At 34.7% G+C, this 22091-nt stretch overlaps 1 protein-coding gene across 1 annotated transcript in view; it reads left to right on the top strand.

The window, feature by feature from the left end:
- LOC141540727 (uncharacterized) overlaps positions 1-13087 on the top strand; it is a 60714-nt gene extending 47627 nt beyond the window's left edge. The window contains exon 6 of the mRNA XM_074264712.1: positions 12515-13087. Coding sequence (XP_074120813.1) covers positions 12515-12661 — 147 coding nt within the window. The 3' untranslated portion in view covers positions 12662-13087. The remainder of the gene's footprint in view (positions 1-12514) is intronic.
- Positions 13088-22091: the final 9004 nt, after the last annotated feature.

Below are 22091 nucleotides of genomic sequence, written 5' to 3'. Positions count from 1 at the left end.
GCCAGGATGAAAAACAACAAAACAAAACAAACAACAAAAAACACCCCAGGCAAAAACAATTTCTTTTCTGGAGGATCTTGAAGTCTAAGGGAAATTTATAATTGACCCTAGACACAATAGGGAGCCATTGGAATTTATTAAGTAAGAGGGTAATATGGTCAGATCCACATTTAAGGAAAATTTCTTTGGCAACTGTGTGGAGGAGGAGGATAATGAGGAAAGATTTAAATCAATAAATAATAATAAATCAAATAAATAAATAAATAAAACAAATAAAAATAAAAATAAATAAATAAATAAAAAAATAAAGATTTAAATCAATGAAGATGGCTGTGTGGAGAAGTGAGAGAAGAGAAATATTATTGGGGTAGAAACTTCAAGATGTGATGAATGATGGGATACATGGGGTAAAGGGAGGAGTCAAATATGATGTGGTTACAAACTTAAGAGTGGTGTCTTATACATTTGGGAATTTAGGAAGAAAGATATGTGCTTCAGTAGATAACTGTGCATTTTTGACCAATAAATGTAATAATATAATATATATACAAATATATATGTGTACATATGCTTATTTTTATCTATTCACCCATCCATCTATCTATCTAGCTAGTCAAAATAACTTAGAGATACCCTGTTTCTCAGAGCTAAGACCCAGAAAGCAATCTGTGCCCTGAGATTGGCATTACAATAATCTTTTGAAATACTGTGCTCATACACACATCTCTGCTCAATGACTGCAATAGTCTGCCTACTCACATAGTAGGCTTGGGACTGGAGACGATCCTGTTCTTATTGGATATGGTTAGGACTATCCAGCAGACATTTCAGTCTCTTAACATATTGAGAGAGAATAGTTTATAATTAGTTGGAAAGAAATGAGCTGGGTTAAGAGACAGGAAAAGAGCAGTACAAAAAGGGGAATAATTTCTGGCCTTAAAGATTAAAATGTTATTATACATGTAGAAATACTTATTAATGGTTTTTATTATTTACTTTTGTTAATTTCTCAATGCAAATGATTACTTCCCAATACAATCCTACTCCTATTTAAGCCACTCATATAACAACCAAAACAAAACCAAATCAAGCAAAATTGAATTTATAAACAAAAAAGCATTTGCAGAATGCTAAGGATTAGATTTAGAAACAGAAAAATAAAACTGTCTATGCTTTCAAGAAGTTAATTAAGGAGACAACACATAATAGGAGACAACACACTGTATTAAACATTATTGTCATATTTTTCCCATTTCTCCTTCATATAGAGGAGAATGTGTTTCATCATTTGTTCTCCAGGCCTGAGATTGGTGACAGTGAATAATCTGAGTTTGACTGCCAGATTTATATTTCTAGGGCCTCAGTGATACAGTACAAAGAATGTTTAGACTTAGTTTCAATACAATATTTAGGTAGCACAGGGAATGAATGTGTGTGTGTGTGTGTGTGTGTGTGTGTGTGTGTGTGTGTGTGTGTGTGTGAGAGAGAGAGAGAGAGAGAGAGAGAGAGAGAGAGAGAGAGAGAGAGAGAGTTAGAAAGAATTAGAAAGAATTAAAGAGTGTATGAGAGAGAAAAAGAGAATTAAAGATAATAAGAGAAAGGGGGTGGGTGAGAGAGATAGGGAGACTATGTGTATGAGAGAGAGATAAAGAGAGACGGAAAGACAGGAAGACTGACATGGAAGTCTGGAGAGTATTTTGTTCTTAATCAGGTTTCTTATTGAAAGAACCTCTGTCAGAGAAGAAAACATCATATTTTAAAATACAGAAATATATATTTGAAGGTGTTATCAAAAGCATGTGTTTGAGTTCTGGAAATTTTAATGAGAACCATTATCTTTAAGAAAATTGATTATCAGTGGGAGTTAATTGTTTCTAGGACTGGGAAGTAATGCAACAGTATTACTGTAATTAAGGTTATAGTATACTCCTGTGTTTTTTCAATTTTTTTTTTCTCATGAAACAGTTTTTTTTTTCCCCCTGGGTATAACCACAGCATATTGGAAGTTTAAATTAGAGATAAAGACAACCTCCTGGGGTAGGAGCCTAGACTCATTCTCTGGGCCTGGAAATTCCTCTGCTTCTCTCTTTCTTTTTCCTTCTTGTTTTACTTCTACAGCCCATGGAGAAGCTGCTCTGTGTTTCCACAGCCAGGGGGGCAGCTGGGAAAGGGGAATGATGATTTCATGGCATACCCAGAGAAATTCACCCTCTCATTTGGTATAACTCATGTTGTAAATGCTGTAGAGGGAGTCCATTCAATGTGCTGAGGATCTTCCTTTAAGTCTCTTGAAATTATTTGGGTGCCAAGAAGTCAGGTTGTCTATCAGTTAGAGATCTATTGCTCTAGCTAGCTATGTAACTGAACCACCTTTTCCAATTAAACATCTTTCTGATCCTTTATAGCTCTCTTGCTCAATTATTGGTAATATATTACAGTTTACTCATATCAATCATGTACAATTCCATTTCCTTTAATTCTTTAGTGATTGTGGCATTCTGTGGTCCTCAAGTGGAAAGCATAACCAAAAGGAAAATGGTGGTACATAATCTCATTTTTGCTTTGCAGCTTTTGTGCCTTTGTGTTTAGGACCCAAGGCCAACTGATATGGGATTCTCTCCTTATTGGTGGAAATGAATGTCCTGCCCTGTGTAGGGCAACAACTCTACTCTGCTCTTCATACAGAGGAAGGCATTTATTTCCACCAATGAGGAGAGAACCCCATACCAAGGAGCCTTGGGATAAAAATTACATAAAAATAAGGAAACTGAGGATCAGAGGTGGGACTGTTTTGCCAAAGTTCACATATTTAAGAAATTTTTGGAGCACATACCTAGTTCTTCTGACTTCAAATCCAGCTTTCTTTCCACAACTCTGGACTACCTTTCCAATGATTTTTTTTTGGGGGGGGGAATCCCATTATTTTATCTGTGGAGAGAATTCCCAGTGAGGAACCTTACCAATGAAGCCTGGAAGGCTGGCATTTGCTTTGCAATTTAGAGTCTTTGGCTGTTGCCTGGGAGGTACTGATTGAGTAAATTGCTTTCAGAATCATAGAGCTAGAGGTCTTTCTGATTCCGAGGCCAGCTCTTCATCACTGCTGCCAAACCTTTTCCTATAAGTGACAAATGAGAATTCTTTTCAAGTTACAAGAATCTGAGTTCTAATCTGTTCAACCATAGGCTAAAAATATGGCAGACAGACAAAGAGAAGGAGAGAAAGAGTCATAGGCACAGAGAAGGAAGAAGAGATAGAAAGGAAAAGAAGAAGAGAGAGGGGTAGGACAGAGGGAGGAAAGAGGGGAGACATTAGATAGAGATAGAGACAGAAACAGAAAAACAGACAGACAGAGAGAGGTCCTTTAGGTACCTTCAAATTGCTTGTGTGCACATTTCCCCTTGTTAAGCATTAGGTCTTCCTCCAATGTCTCATAAACTGAATTTATTATATTAGTATTTAAATGAGTGATTTTACAAGAATGCCTTGGTGAAGTACTCTTCTTCTTTGTCTGCACTAGAGGGCAATCCATTCTAATTGGTGCTGATTGTAGCGAATTCCACATTTTTTCTTTCTTGACCCTTGTGAGGATTTGATTCCTCTCTTTACCATTTCTTTGCTGCTTCTAGGCCCATAGAATGATGGACTTGGAGTCAGGAAGAAATTGGTTTAAATCCTGTGTTATTCAGATACTATGTAAACTCTGGGCAAGTTACTTACTTTCTGTCTTCCTCAGTTTCCTCATCTGTAAAACGAGGATGATAATAATGGAAAGTATTTCCCAAGGTTCTTGTGGAGATCAAATGAGGTAATGTTTATAAAATGTTTTTGAAAACCTTAAAGTTCTGTGTAAGTGCAGGCTATTATAGCTATTATTATTCATAGTTTCAATTTTCTGTTCTTTTCATTTGTCCATCTATTCATTTTCTGTCTACCTTTAGTCCCTGTTTCTTATGGAAGAGGCTTTTTTTTTTCTTTAAATAATTGTCTTTATTTGCTCATGGCTCTCTAATAGTTTTTAGCAGATCCTGTACTCTCACCCTGTTTTCCCTTTTCTCTTCTCCAGCCTCATAGTACTTCAGTTAAGGATCTTTGTTCTATTTAATCCTATATTATGTTTCAACTGCCTTTAAAAGCAACAACAACAACAACAACAATAACAACAACAAAAATACTTAATCATGCATTACTGTTCATTTTCTCTTCTTCACATGATGGTGAATTAAAAAAAAATCTTTTTATCTGTTCCCTCAGATGCAGGCTGCTAATGGTTCTAAAAAAAATAAAAAAAAAAAATGGAGACAATCAGGACAATGTGTAGAGGGTTTCAACTTGTTCTCATATACTTATTTCCATCCTGAGTGTCACTGCTTAGGATTTTGAAAGGCCCATTGAGAATGTTCTTATTTTGAGATAAAACTTCAATTAGGTCTCAGTCTTTTTCACAAGATGTCTTAACCAGATGTTCTAAGTCTTTATTAAGAAACTGCAAAGAAGTTCCAATTCTTTTCTCTATGAGGGATGTTTTTTAGGAGATATTTTTCAGGTGTTTGTGATTTTCTCTATGGCAACTAAGTATTGAAAATATGTACAGGATATCATATGTGAGCAAAAAGCAATAATAACCTCAAAAATGTTTAATGGAAGGAAACAATTATTTATAATGTACTTATTATTTGCTAGATACTTTGATAAACATTATCTTATTTGATGTTTATAACTACCTGGAAGATAGGTGCTATTATTATTTACAGTTGAGGAAACTGAGGCATATAGGTTAAGGGACTTGATCTGTGTCACATAGCTAGTTAAGTATCTATACTCAGCTTTTCCTGACTCTAGGGTCAGAGTCTATTACCCTATTCTTTAGTCCTTTCAGTCATGTCCAATTTTTGGTGACCCCTTTTGGGGTTTTCTTGACAAAGATACCTGAGTAGTTTTCCCATTTTTCAATCGGGCCACATTGCTGCTCTTAATTGATTTTTTTTTTTTTTTTTTTTGTCAAACTCAGCTGACTGCCTTTCTTGCTTTAGTTGCTTCACATAGTAATGATGATTATTTTATTAGTCTGTAAAGGGTTTTTCCTCCCAAAGTTTATATTTAATCAATAGCTGATCTAATCAATCCTATCTTGGTCTTAGTTTCTATTAACCAGGGGAACTCCTTCCATGCATACATAGTTAGATGAATATTTGGCCAAAGTAATAAAAGCATTTCAAAACATGATTATTAATAAGGATTAATCAATCTTTCATATCTCTGTGCATGTGGTCACATTGTTATCTTCCAGTGCCAGGTCACTTTGTTCTAGAAATGGAAAAGGAGTCTGGGGTGAGAAATACAGAACACAGGAGGAAGCATTTTTTTCCCTCTTGCTTAGTCAACCAGTTACTTAGTCAGCCAAAAAGCATTGTTGAGAGATTACATTGTTCTAAGAATTGGATTAAGCTCTAGATTAGTCCAACATTGGTTTCTACTCCTAATCTGAAACTCTATTCAATTTTAGTGTATCCCCACAATGTCTCAAGTGCAAAAAAAAGCATGCTTTGAAATTCTTCAGTATAACTCTCCTGGACAGTCATTAGTTTAACATTCATAGTATAAGACAGTCTTTCCATGCTTGCTCACCTAAATTATATCCTCTACTTCATCATCTTCAAAACTGCATGCTGTGCTCCAGTCCCATGCCTAAAGTCAGTAAGCATAGTCCCTCTTTAAATCCTGACAGGTAAGTTTGTCACTGGTGGTCAGGGCCATCTGTTATGTGATTCAATCAAATCCTTCCCTACTTTTATAGTGGGAGAGTGATACATAAGAGGACCATATGGAAAGCCTGGCAGGGCAGAAAGAGGTGGCACAGAACAGATGAAGGAAGCAGAACAGGAAGGCTGGTGGGTATCATGGAATAATAGAAAGAATACTGGATTAGAAATCAGAGAGCCTCCATTAAAATCCTAACTGCCAATATATTACCTATGTGATATTATGCAAATCATTTTACTCCTTTGAGTCTTGATTTCTTCATTTGTAAAATGAGAGGCTAGGGTTTGAACTAAATGACTAAAGTCCCTTTTAGCTCCAGATCTTTGATCCATATCTGATAAACTTAAAAGACTTCTCATTTTACCTAGATTAGTCCTATTTATCTTCATTTGTTTTCAAATGTAGACGAATAAAAAGAAAATTCATATTTATCAGCTGGCCAAGAGGCATTAAATATTATTTCTTTCTTTTTTTTTTTTTTCCTTTTTCTGAGGCTGGGGTTAAGTGACTTGCCCAGGGTCACACAGCTAGGAAGTGTTAAGTGTCTGAGACCAGATTTGAACTTGGGTCCTCCTGAATTCAGGGCTGGTGCTCTATCTACTGTACCACCTAGCTGCTCCAAGAGGCATTAAATAATAAAGTGACCAGAAGCAGAGTAAAGCTTGAGATCAACCATCTAGACAATCAGTTTTGGCAGTAGAGGGTCAAGAAACATTTATGATAATTTTAATTTCATTCTTTAAAAAGTAGAGGAAGTGATCTGAGGAACTATAAGTCTAGAACTGATTATAACTAACAAGGGAAAGTAGTTGACAAAGAATCCATCACAGTTTAAAAATAGTTTTTTTTTTTTTTATCATTCTTTTAACATTTTTTAGAATTAAAAATTCTCTTCCACTCCCACCATTCCCCTATCTACTTAGAAGTCAAATAAAATGATATCAATTATACCTGTGAAAATCATGCAAAACATATTTCTTTATTACCCATATTGCAAAGAAAACGTCAAAAAGTAAAGACGGCGAGAAAATTATACTTCAATTTGCCCTCAGAGTTTACTTCTCTCTCTGGAGACGAATAGCATTTTTTTTTTTTTTTCATCATGAGTCCTTTGGAATTGTCTTGGATTATTGTATTAATTAGAGTAGCCAAGTCTTTCACAATTGATCATCCTTACACATTGCTGTTACTGTGCATGATGATTTCTTGATTCTTTTCACATCACAGTGTATGACTTTATAAAAGTTTTGCTGTTTTTTCATCATTTCTTATAACATAATGATACTCTATCACAATCATCTGCCAGAGCTTGTTTAGCTATTTCTCAATTAATGTGTCCTCTTGCTTTCTTATTCTTTACTACCACCAAAAGAGCTGCTACATTTTTGTACATATATGTCCTTCTTTGATGTTTTTGGGATACAGACCTAGTGATATTATTGCTGGATCAGAGCGTGCTCACAGGTAAATTGAGGCAAATTGTTCTTCGGAATAGTTGAGCCAGTTTACAACTATACCTAAAGTTCACTAGTATACCTATTTATCCTCACTTCTCTAGCATTTGTGATTTCTGATAAGGATCATTGGTCCTCCTTGAGAATGAAGAATAAATAACAATGTCATTTCTCATAGGTGGGAGGCAGAGTTGTTTTAATTTGACTTTCTCTAATCAATAGTGATTTAGAGCATTTTTGTGTGACTTTTATTTCTTCTGAAAATTGCTAATTCATATCCTTTGAGCATTTATCAATTGGAAAGTGACTTAGTTTTATAAATTTGACTCAGTTCCCATGTATTTGAGAAATGAGGACTCACCAGAGAAACTTGTTATAAAATTTTTTATATCACTTCGTTATCCATGGCAATCTTTATCAAAAAGTAGTTTCTTTTATCATCTTTTTAAATTAGGTCTATTTTTATTTTTACTTTGTCTGAGATAATGATTATTATTCTTGTTTTTTTTTTTATTTCAACTGAAACATAATAGTTTATTTTTAACTCTGTGTGTGCTTTTTTCTCTATTGTGCTTTTATTTCAAGTGTAAACAACATATTGTTGGATTCTGTTTTTTAATCCATTCTGCTATTGGTTTCCTTTCACTTTCTATATTAGCCTCTGAATCTAAGATAGAGCAATTTTCCTTAATAATTTGTTAAAATATATTGTCTTAGCCGGTTTTTGGATCACGGTTTTTAGTAGTCCAACAATTCTTAAATTATCTCTTCTTGGTCTATTTTCCAGGTTAGTTATTTTTCTGATGATGTAGTTCACATTTTCTTAAATTTTTCATTTTATTGACTTTGTTTTATTGTTTTCTGATGTTTTACATAGTTATTAACTTCCACTTACTTGCTCTAATTTTTAAGGAATTATTTTCTTTAATGAACCTTTGTACCTCCATTTGTTTGGCAAATTCTTTTTTTTTTTTAACTTTTTACAATTCTGGTTTTTAAGGAATTTTTTTTCCTTAATGAAATTTTGTGTCTCTTTACCATTAGGAAAAAATTTTAAAGTGTTTTTTTTTTCATCAGTATATTTTTGTGCCTCTTTTACCAAGCTGTTAATTCTCTTCATAATTTTCTTACATTGCTCTCATTTCTTTCCCCAATTTTTACTTTGCCATTTTGTTTTGGTGGCTTTATTTTTTAGCTGTTTTCATATTATTGTCTTCTGAGTTTATGTGTTGATCTCCATCACTGTGGTAGTTTTTTATGTTCAAGTTCTTTTTGTGTTGTTCATTCACTTTGCAGCCTATTTCTTAATTTTGAATTTTATGTTACAGTTGGGCTCTACTCACCAGGGTCAGTAGGCCTTGTCCCAAGCTTTAGGCTATTTCATGCTACTGTTTTTAGAGCTATTTCTGGGAGTCCCTAAATTTTTGGTGCTTCCAAGATAATGTTATCCTGGAAGGTATGTGGTCACAGCTCTCCTTTGTCAGTACTCTTGTCCTTTTCCAGGAAAGATCTCCATTTCCCTGAAGTTGTCAATACTAGTGTTCCTTTTGGCTTTGGAACTGGGACCAGGACCCTTGTTCCTTTGTAACTGCTTTATAAGCACTTTCTTCTACCTTGGAACAGTGACCCAGAATTGTTTATAGGCAATAGAATTGTCTGTTAGTGCCAGCTGCACCCAGTGTGAGAAAAAAGTCTTCTTAAAATCTTTTTCTGACCAGTGGTCCAGTTCTCTTACCATCTCTGGGATGAGATCTGAAGCTGTTGTCATGGTTGCCCCCAAGGCACATTGCTAGTCTTGCAGCTATGTCCATTCTAAATTGGCAGCCACCCCAGCATCATAGCTTTCCTGACTACCTCCTAAATTGTCTTTGGCTGGAAGGAAGTACTCTGGCCTATTGTTGGTTCTGCTACACCAAAATTGATTTGAGGAGTTATTTTAAATGTTGGAAGAGTTTGGTTGGGTTGCTAATTTTGCCCTGCCATCTTGAGATTTTAATAAATGAAAGCTAGGCATTGTATAGCATGTATTTTAAATTTTGGGGAAATGGATTTCAGTGTGTTCAGGGCAAAGATAAGAAAGGATTCCTCAGCTTAAAATTCCTTAGTGAGATAAGTTCAAGAAAGATTGAAAGCTTTTTTTTCCATTCAGAAGTGGAAGACAAAAAGAAAGGTCATTCCAATTATAAGGAAAGGGGAACTGCTTAAAAAGACTCATGTAGTTCCAGAGGGAACTCAGATTATGAACCTTTGATAAAAAGACATGTACAGAAGATGGAAGAAAAGGCAAGTGCCTGTGGATAAGCAGAGAAGAGGAACATGGCCCTATAAAAATGGTGCCTGGAACAATCAGACACAGAATGAACTAAAAGTTTCAATACATGCTCTGGATAGTCAAATTGTCTTGTTTAGCCATGTTTAGGGTGTGAGAGACCACGGAAGAGATAGGACTGCCACATGGGTGAATAGGATGATGATGATGGGTGATAGAGAAGAGGAATAATTACTTGACTTTTATTCTATTCTTATTTTTTCTTACAAAGAATTAAAACACTCATAAGTGAGGTGGACAATCCCTTTTGACACACTGACAAAATCCAAGAGGGCAGTTCCCTTTGATAAGTAGACCTTACAAATAAAAGACACAAAGGGAAAAATAGATCTCTCCCTTCCTCTAGAAATATCTGCTGTAGTCCTGTGACTTTGGTCTATTCTCCAGCTCAGTTTACTTGTAGAAGTTTCCTACAAAATTGATGTCAAACAAACTTTCAATTTACTTTGCCTGTAGACATTGAGCTGGTTTTTTGAAAGAAAAAAAGGACTTTATGAGGCAAAAATCAAAGGGAATACATTCCTTGTGTGAGGAATGGCCAGTGTAAACATATGGAGATGGGACATTGAATGTGTATATAAAGAAGAAAGGAAGATCAATTTGGCTGGATTGGAGAGTGCAAGAAGGAAAGTAATGTGTAATGTGATTGGAAAGATAAATTGGGATTGGTCTGGTGAAAGGACTTTAAAACTAAACAGAAGAGTCTATATTTTATCTTGGGGGCAAAAGGGAGTCATTGTATATAGAAATGTGGTCAGATGGTCAGAACTGCTGCTAAGGGAAATCCCTTTAGTGGTTGGTTGGTTGTTGCCCTTTGTTCTCCACATCACTATGTTAGAAACATTAGTATGTCCAACTGGGCTGATCAGACTAATATGTGATTGAAATGCTGTGCCATAGGTTGGACACAAAACTATGCTCAAAAATCTATCAAACTGCATACCCTTTGATCCAGCAATGTTACTACTGGGCTTATATCCCAAAGAGATACTAAAGAAGAGAAAGGAACCTGTATGTGCCAAAATGTTTGTGGCAGCTCTTTTTGTTGTAGCTAGAAACTGGAAAATGAATGGATGTCCATCAATTGGAGAATGGTTGGGTAAATTGTGGTATATGAAGGTTATGGAATATTATTGTTCTGTATGAAATGATCAGCAGGATGAATACAGAGAGACTTGGAGAGACTTACATGAACTGATGCTATGTGCAGTGAGCAGAACCAGGAGATCATTATACACTTCAACAACAATTCTATATGATGATCAATTCTGATGGTCATAGCTCTTTTCAACAATGAGATGATTCAAACCAGTTCCAGGTGTTCAGTAATGAAGAGAATCAGCTACACCCAGAGAGAGAACTATGGGAAATGAGTGTGGACCACAACATAGCATTTCCACTCTTTCTGTTATTGTTTGCTTGTATTTTTGTTTTCTTTCTCAGGTTTTATTTTTACCTTCTTCTTAGATCTGATCTTTCTCGTACAGCAAGATAACTGTATAAATATGTATACATATATTATATTTAACATATACTTTAACATATTTAACATGTGTTGGACTACCTGCCATCTAGGGGAGGGGGTGAGGCGAAGGAGGAGAAAAGTTGGAAAGGTTTTGCAAAGATCAATGTTGAAAAATTACCCATGCATATGTTTTATAAATAAAAAGCTATAATTTAAAAGAGAGGGCATGCCATGCAGGGCAATTTTGTTTCACTGTTTCCCATGTCATACAGTTAATTCTAAAATTCTTAAGAGAGACCTTGAGAATGTCCTTGAGGATAATCTGGATTAGGGAGAGATGATATAGGGAGATCAATTAGGACAGCAATTAGACCTGTTGTCTTGACTCAGCTTGTACTTTCCAGTCCTGAGATTGTGATTTCTGACTGCCATTATGAAAGACTTCACTGGTGTTAGAAAAGAATACACTATTTGAGCTCATGGAATTATAGGATCACAATTTATACAGAGAGTGGCTAATTTCAAACCCTATATTGTATCTTCCCTGAATGGGCTGGGGCAAGTGTCTTTATCTCTCTATGGTATTGTTTCCTCACTCATAAAACCAAGAAGTTAGATTGAATAATTTCAAAGGTCTCATTCTGCTCTGGATCTTTTTATGAACAAAATCTTAATAAATTAAATTATAAATGTAGTAAAGTTGGCGTATAATGGCCACTTTCTGAATGAAATCTGATGGTTTCTATTTTTTTCTTACAATTTTAAAACCGTCAGCTTGGGTTTTTAGGGCAACACATTTTTTATCTCAAGGAGGAGCTTTGGCAATATATAATAATGAGAGTAGCTAAACTCAGAAGCTTGCTGGCAGGAATTTGAATGTCTGCCCTTTGGCTTCTTTTGCTTCTCATTTGTATTTAATAACATAAAATTAGTAAGAATTTCACATAGATGAAATCTGCTTACTGAATGATGCTTGCAAATAACACATTCATCAATTAGCATTTTGGTATTTTGATTAAACTATTTTGCAAGTGATTTCACTTCAGTATCAGTTGAAGAGCATAGTTAGAAGAAAAAAATTGTTTTGGCACAGGGCATGTTCTTCTTCCATTTAACAGACCAAAGAAATAATATCAATTTCAAAGTGGCCCTTTTTCTATTCAGGTAATCTTTTTCTTCTGAAACTTTTAAGGTCATATGAAATATAACGTAATAGGAATTGTCATAAAGAATTACTGTTCCAATTTCAAACAAGGCCAAACAATGACTTCATTCTTTTATTGATAGTCTACCATAGCTTATTAGACAACTTTTCCTTTTCCCGTCTGCTGTTTCAATCTTTTGTCTCGATCTAAACATTTATATCTGTTATATCTTTTAATTGCATTAGCTATGTTATTCACATGCTTTATGTTTTCTCTTGTCATTCAAATCAATTTTTATGTGTTCTTATTTTAAAAAGTACACATATCTCTTTTATCAATAACTTTTCATGTCCTCTCTTAGATACCTCGAATCATCCTAACTCGCCCTTCCACTTCAGATGAGGACACTGACCTATTTTCTCAAGATGAATTCAAGATGGAAGACATCACTGTTGATGGCCCCCCCCTCCATTCAGATCTCCTGAATGATGCTTCTTTTCCTTCCTAATAAAATCATTACACTAAAGAGTTTGTTTTGAATTTTTAAACTTCAGCTAACACTGAACCACAATGCCTTATTCATAGTGTAGCAGTTTTGCATGAGTGTCGACTTTTAATTGGAACAAACAAAACTCATTGCTGTTTAATTCAACTTGCCTTTGCAATAAGAAAGATTATTCCTTGGGGATTCTGTGCTCTTGCAAATGTAATGATTTGAATAAAGTGACATCCAAGGCTGTCTTGATAGATTCCATGTATCCACTTTTAAGTGCATTTTACAAGCACTTTATAGTTACTGTCAGAGAGAGATCACAAGGGTAATTTTAATCTTTACATTTCACTGGGGGAAATGGTAAAAGTAATTGTATAGATTTTTACCTTAGTTTCTTATACTCCCCTGATGTAGCCTATTCTTTGCTTCATTTACAAAATCCCTAGCTCCCAAAGGTTGTTCATATTGTTGTTTTCTATTTGAATAAAATGTCACTTTCAGTCTAGTGAATGTCTTTTTTTTTTCTTCTTGTAGCTTTGATGTATTTTAATAAATATATGAGTCACTAGATTTTACAGTAACTATTTCCACAATTCCTGTATCCCCTAGGCCTTCACCAGGAGTGCCAGACAGACACTTCACACAGATAGTCCTTTGTCTGTCACCAGAACCTATGTCTCAACTCCTAAACACTCTTTTATTCACTAGCCACCACTTCTTCTCTTCAAAACATTTTTAGTTCTGAGGCTGAGAAACAGAATATAGAACTGCTCTCAGAGGATCTACAATCTAAAATTAGGAAGATTTAATATTTCCTGTATGGAATAAGCTTTTGAAGTGATGCTGTAAAGTACCATGAAGGTTTATCCTGATTATGTTATGATTTTTTTTTTATTTTTGTTATACCGCATCTTGACAGAACAGTAATGATAACAATGAGGTCTCGTGGGTATCAGGCTGGATGGGTGACCAAAGATTAACCACCAAGCTAGGACTGGCAGTTTTGTGCTTCAGTGATAGTAACTAAAAGCTAATATTTATATAGTGGTTGTTATGTTCCACGTATTGTGGTAAGTACTTTACAATATTATCTTATTTGATCCTCACAACAATATTTTGATCTGTGCTATATTACCCCCACTTTACAGACTAGCAAACTGAGGGAAACAGAAATAAAAAGACTTGCAGAGTCACAAGCTAGTAAGTCTGTTCAGAGTTGAACTAAGTTCTTCACAGCTCCAAGTCAAGTTTGCCACCTAACTTGTGTGCTTTAATGTTTGGAAGTCAAGTTGAATCTCATTCCAATCCTTACTTTTTTAACATTCTATGATTGTGATCTTATAATTTTAGCTGTAATAAACATTTGTGAATTGCCTACTACACAAAGGACATTTTGTTAGATATGAGAGAAAAGATGATTAGGCAAGACAAAGTCCCTACCCTCAGGGAATTTGCAATCTAGTAAGAGGGCATTTAAACAAAATAATTTGAGTAAAAAAGATACTGAGTTCTTCAGGATACTCTCCAAAACTCCCCAGGTTCAAGTGCTTATTTGTTCACTTCCACTCAAAAATAAAGCTTTTGGTGCCCCCCTAATTGTGATTAACTTTGTCAATCAGCTGGAGAGCACAATTAATTTAAAAAAAATATTTAATGAAATAACATCATTGCAAAAGAAATAATAAAACATTCCCTTCTAACCTTGAGGCATGCTCTCTCATGGTCTCAAATAAATAAACCAGGAGAACTTTGCTACTTTCCCACTATGAATGTAAAGAGTAATAACATATAGGGATTGCATATGGTAAGAGTGCACATGTGGAGGAATATTCACACAGGGAAAAGGTGTTGCTAGCACCTATGGAGGAGAATATACATGAATACACTGACCCAAATGAACAAAACAAAAAAGATGTACGTGGCTAAGACACATGCATGGAAAGGTAATTTCCATCCTTGACTCTGAAGGACCTCGGATAATTTTTGGTGTTCTCACCAGGCTTGCCTTCTGCTGGTACATAATCTTTATCAGATATATGCTCTCTACCAGACATTTCCTTGTTCTTCTGCTGTAAATATAGTCTTCATTGAGTATTGACTCTTGCTGTTCTCCTGTGGTTGTTGCTCAACATTGTCAATTGACCGTACTATCACTACTGTTCTCTTCTAGGTGTGATTCCATTTAGCCACTATATTACTAGGTTTAAAACTAGAAGGGGACACAGAAATAATGCAATCTGACCCCTTCATTTTGCAAATTAAGAAACTGAAATTTAAAGAATCTATTGATCCAAATTATATTAGTCTCAATGGGAAGTGCCAATATTTGAAAGTGGATCTTCTCATGTCAACTCCAGTTGCCTTCTACTGTGGTATTGATGGAGCTTCTTATCCCTAGCTTCAGATTTCAGTTAGTGTTCTCTTCCTCACAGAAGAATGAATAGGCTCTCCTATGCTCCTTTAAAGTACAGATACTTTCTGTTGTTACAACCTTTTCAGAAAAAAAAAGGCAGAAATCCATAGCTAGTCAACATAGGCAGATGATGAAAATTCAGAAACACAGCTAATCATCACACTAAGGGAACAAAAAACAAACTAAAAAAACCCTTAAGATTAAACCCTTCTTATTTTTTGTTTTGATTTTTGTGTGGGTTGGTATTCCCCAGGAAAATATCTTTGTTTTACTGAGCCTTGACTACAATGGATATTTCCTTTTCAGAAGGGAGAATCTTTGCCCTACTTACCTACTCTTTAGAACACAGAATAGGTCCGGCTATCTAGTATAAGTCTTAAATCAATTTTTTTGAAATATATTTACTGATTACTGAGTCCTGCATCTCTATCAGAAACTTCCCTAGTAAGTGCTAGGAAGTTTATGAAACTTCCTGTTTAATTCCCAACTGGGGGATCCTGTTTCCTCAAATTTATTTCAGAGAGAATTTAGTTCCTAAAGCTTCACAAAGCTATGTGAGTATGTTCCCTTTCAATATTTTTGTAGATCCAATATGCTTTGTGACTGCTACTCAAATGAAACAAAAACTAAACTCTGGACTCAAGATCATTGCCTATCTCCTATTTACCACATTCTTGATCCTTCATGTCTATATGTACAGACAAAAACCTATTTCAGACTTTGAGCCTACCCTATAGATAGATAACAGGCAAAATAATGCTATAGACCAAGAAACTTGTGGAGTAGGGTTCAAGGTGCTGACTAAACTGAGTGCTGATGAAAAGATACATTGGTTATTTTGTATGTCTTATCAATATTTTTCTATAAGCAACAAACTCATCTTTTTTTTATATTACAATAATATTCCAACGTGATCATATATCACAATTTGTTCAGTCATTTCCCAGATGGACATCCCTGAAATTTCCAGTTCTTTGTCACCACAAAGAGACCTAGTATAAACAATTTAGAACACATAGGTTATTTCCTTCCCCCCCCAATCATATTTAAAATAGACCTAGTAGTGGAATTGCTGGGTCAGCTGAGTATAGACAGTTTAATAACTCTTTGGACACAATTCCAGATTATTCTCCAAAATGGTTGGATAATTCATAGTTTCACCAAAAGTGAATTAATGTCCCAATTTTCCATATCCTCCCAACATTTGTAGCTTTACCCTTCAATCATTTTGCAATCATTTTTGTTTTTATTCTACTATGCTATGAAAACACTTGTATTATTTCATAAATTAAAAATAAAAAAAAATAACAAGAAATACATTGACATTTATTATGCTGTTGTGACACTAGGGATAGGAATTAGGATTATGGTACCTGATATAATTATGGGTGAGACAGATTATATTTCTGTTATAAGTAAAGCATATTCAGAATGGAGATAGTCATGAACTGGGCTATAGTATTTGTCACTTGACAAGGGTCAACAAATATTTATTAAGAACTTCTGTGTGCCAGACATCATACTAAGCAGTGTTCTATGACCAAATCACTTTTCACTGTGGGGCCCTCAATGTCTCCTTCTGCTAAAAGGGAGAATGATCCTTTTTCTGCCCTCTTGAGAAGGTTACTTTCAGGAAAATGCTCTGAGAGGCTTAAAAGATATAGAAATGTGAGTTTTTCAGAAACCTCCCCCAAAGTGCACCTCTCTGATACATTTACTAATGGTGCCAAATGTGTGCAAGCATGTTGTATGAGTTTTTAAATCTTAAAACCTCCAAGATCTTGCATGTAGATTCTTAAGCAATGCCAGATGAATTAAAATGAAATAAAGTGTTGAACACACATTTGCCTAGCTACTTTCATGCTCAGAATGTGTTATTTTGACATATACCATCTTTAGGCTATAAAGGGAGATTGAATGGGGAAGAGAAATAGGGTCCTTCAATATGAAAATTGACACTTGAATTACGCTGAACATTTGCAAAGAGGATGCTGAAAAAGAAATAGCTTCAAGATTAATGAAAGAAATGTTGAACCTGAGCAGAATACAAAAACAATATGACCTAAAGAGTGAATTGAAGCCAGTAGAGGTCCTTGAACTTGACAAGTGCAAGGTTATAAAAACTGTAAATGGAAATGAGGCAGGGCATCTGGGAAGTGACAGTAAGTAAAGTTTGGTAGCGTAGGAGGAGAGAAATTATGACTGAGCATTATGATGTTGGAAAGACAGTAGAATGAGCTTTCGGGTATGTGCTCCCTTGTATAGAGTTACTGAGGAGATTTACATCATAGATGCATAACAGGTCTCTTTTCTTATATCTTGTAACTGAAACTATTTAAGCTAAATTACATATTTAGATCAATTTTAGTATCTTCCAAGTTATTTTGGAATCTTAGAAGATCACTACTGATATGTGTGTGTGTGTGTGTGTGTGTGTGTGTGTGTGTGTGTGTGTGTGTGTGTTGAGGGACAATGATGGGAGGTGATCAGCAGCAATTTGAAAATGTTGCATCTAGAACTAGAACATAATACTCAAGATACATTTTAATGAGGGAAGAGTTCCCTAGTTCATTCTGGATGGTATGACTCTCTTATCTCACTCTTAAGATACAATTGTTTATTTGGGCTATTGCAAATTGTTGAAATGCAGTGAGTTTGCAATCCATTAAAATGTAAAATTTTCTCTAAAAATGTATTTTTCTCATATAAGAACTTCTTATGCTTGCACCCTAAATTCTTCCTCACCTCCACTGAGAAACTAGAAAAAATAACACCTATTAGAAACATGTATGACAATGTAGTCAATCAAAAATTGCCTTCACATAGCCATATCCAAAAAATATTTGTCTCATTCCATGTTCTGATTCCACCTCTCTGTCACTAGGGGGATAACATGATTCTTCATTAGTCCTCTGAAAGACTTGGTGGTCATTACACTGATAGGAGTTTTGTGCAATATTAATAAATCACATTTATATACCATGACTTGGTGAACCATTTCCCAATTTATGCCACTCCCTTTAGGTTCATATTCTTTGTCATTAGAAAGAGCTAAAAATTTTGTATATAAAATATAATTTGTTTTGTTTAAGGCTTATTGTTGTTGTTAGTCCTTTATTTTTGAAGAAGACAAATGACATTATGGAGTGATGTTTTGATTTTGAGAGTGAATTGAATTTAAGTAAGTAAGAGTTGTCAGCCTCACTTTCTCTTCCAGAGTCCAGTGGCAGGACAAGAGTCAAGACTGCTGGTGACAGCTTGGGATGCAGTAGGTGACTATGACATCTTTCATACCTGACCAAGCTCTACACAGTCCATAGACCTGCTTCAGCTGTCTTCTTGGTCATTCAAACAGATTATTCTCATCTACCCATTCCTCTAGAAAAAGTCTTCACATGCTTGGGGTAGATATCTCCCTAATTCACTTACAGGTTTGAGGTTTCTTCGTTACACTCAATCTATTTTAGCCTGTCGACAGAGATGGTTTTGCCAGAGTGTGACCATTGTTCATGCTATTGCTTCTTGGAGCCACAGGTGAGAGCTGGGTGAGAGGTGGATGAGTAGCCCTGTAAAGGTCTCAGCAAACCCTTTCCCCAGAGGTGCTAGTCCTCCCTGAACACCCAGTACACTATACATGAAATGTAAGTTATTTTGCTTAGATTAATCCCTTTCTTAATCTATCTCTCCCTTCTCCTTTTTCTCTTTTGAGTGAAATGTACCTCTATATTCACATCTATATGTATGTATTCTTCCTTCATTAAAACAGTTCAGATTAGAGTGAGGTTCAATTATTAGCTATCCCTCCCACCTTGTTTGTATAGATGTCTCATTGTGTACCCTAGTTACATAAGATCATTTCCCCCAACTCTCTTCTTTCCCTTTCTTTCCATTTCTCTCAGTCTGTTTTCCAAGTTTCCAAGTTGTTTTTGTTATAACTTGCATTTTTTTCTATTATTTCAGTTTTTAACTATAATTTAATATTTCTTATTGTCTTATAAATTCTTTTGTTTTTATTTGGTTCACATGAATTTTCAGGAAATTTGTTGTTTGGGAAATGTTTTGTACTTCTTTTGCCAAGCTGTTAATTCACTTTCCAATTCTTTTTTTCATAGCTCTCATTTCTTTTCTAATATTTCCTGAAGTGCTCTCATTCCATTTATAAAAACATATTTAAACTTAAAAAAAAAAAAAAAAAACCACCTCCCAAACTCTTACTTCCTCTCTTCCGGGAATCCTATTTGAGTTTATAACCAAACTGTTTTTCTCTGAGGCATTGCTTATAAATATTTTGGAGTCATTCTCCTTTTCTGTGTTTGTGTCTGGGCATTCCTGCCATCATAATAGCTCATTATGGCAATTCTCCTCCTCCCGATCCTTCCAGCCTACATTCTGATTTTTCACTTTTTATTAGGGATGATCTCTGCCACATTGCTGTTAAAAACATCTGGGACTGTTCCTGCAGCTTCTTGTTAGTGTTTTCAGTGTTATGTTAGTCTCAGATCTCAGGGACAGGCTGTAAGCTTTCAGTGCTGCAGTGCTGCCAAAATGGTCTGATCCAGGACAAAATTTAATCTCTGTCCTTTGGTCTGAGCTTTGCAAATTCCAGGGTTTGGGTCTGGTCTGCTCAAGAGTGGACTGCTACTGGACTCTGTTCCTATCAGCCATATGGACTGAGTGATAGAATTGTAGCCTTCCTTTTGTTATTCCTCTGCAGGCTGAGGTGGATGCTGGAAGTTTGACCTTGCTCTGAATCTAAGCCATATTGAATGTTTCTGCTACTATTTGCTTCTAAATTTCTTTCTTTATTCATACATAGCCTATGGCCTCCCTAACTTGAATGCTACTTACCTGCTTAGATCCCCTTCTCACTCTATCCTAAATTTGTGACCTAGAACTAGGTAGTTAATACTAGTACTAGGTAGTAGGTGATGAATTTTCTAAAGGTGACAGTTTGAATCTGGAATCTCCTATTGCTCAGCTTTTTTATGGGTGCTGTAATACTTCATGCTAGAGAGCTCCTTGTTCAACCCTGTCCCTGGTGCCTATGGACATTCTTGTCTATCTCCCTATGTCAAACTAGGCTGAGTAAATGACTTTGTGTGACTTGGTTCTGAATTTCCTCATCAAGATTCATTCAGGTGCTTTTTCTAGATGTGTCTGAAGGATGTTAGGGACATAAACTCATTGTACTTTCTGTACTTTGGCATCTTGGCTTCTCCACATTTTTTCCTCAGAAAACATGCAAAGCCATACCCTTCCAATCTTGTATTTATGAAGTTGATTTTTTTAACCTAAGTTTAGAATGATTGATTTGTCATTATCAAATTATATATTTTTCTAATCAACTCATCATTTTAGCCTGTTGAAGTCTTTTTGGATTTTGATTCTGTCATTCAACATATCAGCTATCTCTTCTAGATTTTTTATTATCTATAATATCTATAACATAGATATTATAATATAATATAATATAATATAATATAATATAATATAATATAATATAATATAATATAATATAATATAATATAATATAATATAATATAATATCTATAATAAATATGTCATTTATAATTTAATCTAAACCATTGGTAGTTATTTAAAAACTTTCTGCCAAAGATGGATTCTTGTTCCCCTGTCCTTCACTTATTTATTTAAAACTTAAATGCAAAATTGAAAAAAGAAAAAAAAAACATTCTAGGTGTACAGCAGAGCATAAATGAGGATTCAAAATATAAAGCAATAAACCTCCATTTTAAGAAAGCTTATATAATAAATAATGTACATTGTGTTCAGAGCTGTCCATTTTTTCTTTGCTTCCTCATAGGTTTTCTTTTATTTTCTGCTGTGCACGTTTTACTTTTTTCTTCCCCCCTTTTCTTCCCTCCCTCAGAAGGCTGCAATTAAGCATGGATACACATACATACTTACAAATGTATTCATATATGTATATATATATATGTATATATATATATATATATACACACACATACATACACACAGAAACATATACATAGATAGCTATAATCAAACATATATGTGTGCATATGTACACACTATATATTCATATGTATATATACACACATATACATTAATATGCATTTATGTAAGAGTGTATTCTATTTTTGGTCCTCTGTTCTCTGAAGAATATCTTCTTTCATAAGTCCACATCTTTCCATATTTTTCTAAATTCACCAATTCATAATTTCCTATGCCACAGCAATATTCAAATCTTGTACCATCTAGTTATCTTAAATAGTGTAAAACAGTGTTGATTAATATGGCTGATATGTAGGTAGTTTCCCTAGTTTTCCTTTTTTATTGAATCTATTTTAGCTTTTACTTTGCCCGAGGTCATGATTACTACCTCTGATTTTTTTTAATCTAATAAATTATACTCCTGATCTTTATTTTACATTTGTGTGTATATAAGGATGAATTCTTGGACATTTTATTAGAGGACTCCAAATATATGCCAGTTTGATTAACAACTACTTTTTGGGTTACCTTATTTCACTCCTCAATTCATCTAAATTCTATCATTTGGCTCTGTTATTCCTCCTTGATCACAAGTAATGGCATAAAAATATATCCAAATATCATCATCCAGTCATTATTTGAAAATCTCTAATGAGGAGGAACACACTAGGGCAGTCCAATGCACTTTATTCCTCAATTGACTTTGATTGTTGGGAATTTTCCTTACCTGAACTCTGAATCAACAATCTTCCTTCTTCCTCTCTCTCTCTCTCTCTCTCTCTCTCTCTCTCTCTCTCTCTCTCTCTCTCTGTCTGTGTCCGTGTCTCTGTTTCTCTCTCTGTGTCTTTCTGTCTCTCTCTTTTCTCTTTCTCTCCCTCATTCCACATATTTTATATGATCATAGATAATTTATAATACCGTATACAATATATTCATATAATAATTTTTTATTGTTATTTTGTTCAGTTGTTTTCAGTTGTATTTGACTATGACCCATTTGGGTACTTTTTCTTTGCAAAGATACAGGAATGTTTTGTCATGTTCTTCTTCAATCTA

The sequence above is a fragment of the Sminthopsis crassicaudata genome, chromosome 4 (assembly GCF_048593235.1).
Source record: "Sminthopsis crassicaudata isolate SCR6 chromosome 4, ASM4859323v1, whole genome shotgun sequence".
NCBI lineage: Eukaryota > Metazoa > Chordata > Mammalia > Dasyuromorphia > Dasyuridae > Sminthopsis > Sminthopsis crassicaudata.
The sequence above is the reverse complement of the archived record's forward strand: the minus strand, read 5'-3'. Positions and strand labels throughout refer to the sequence as shown.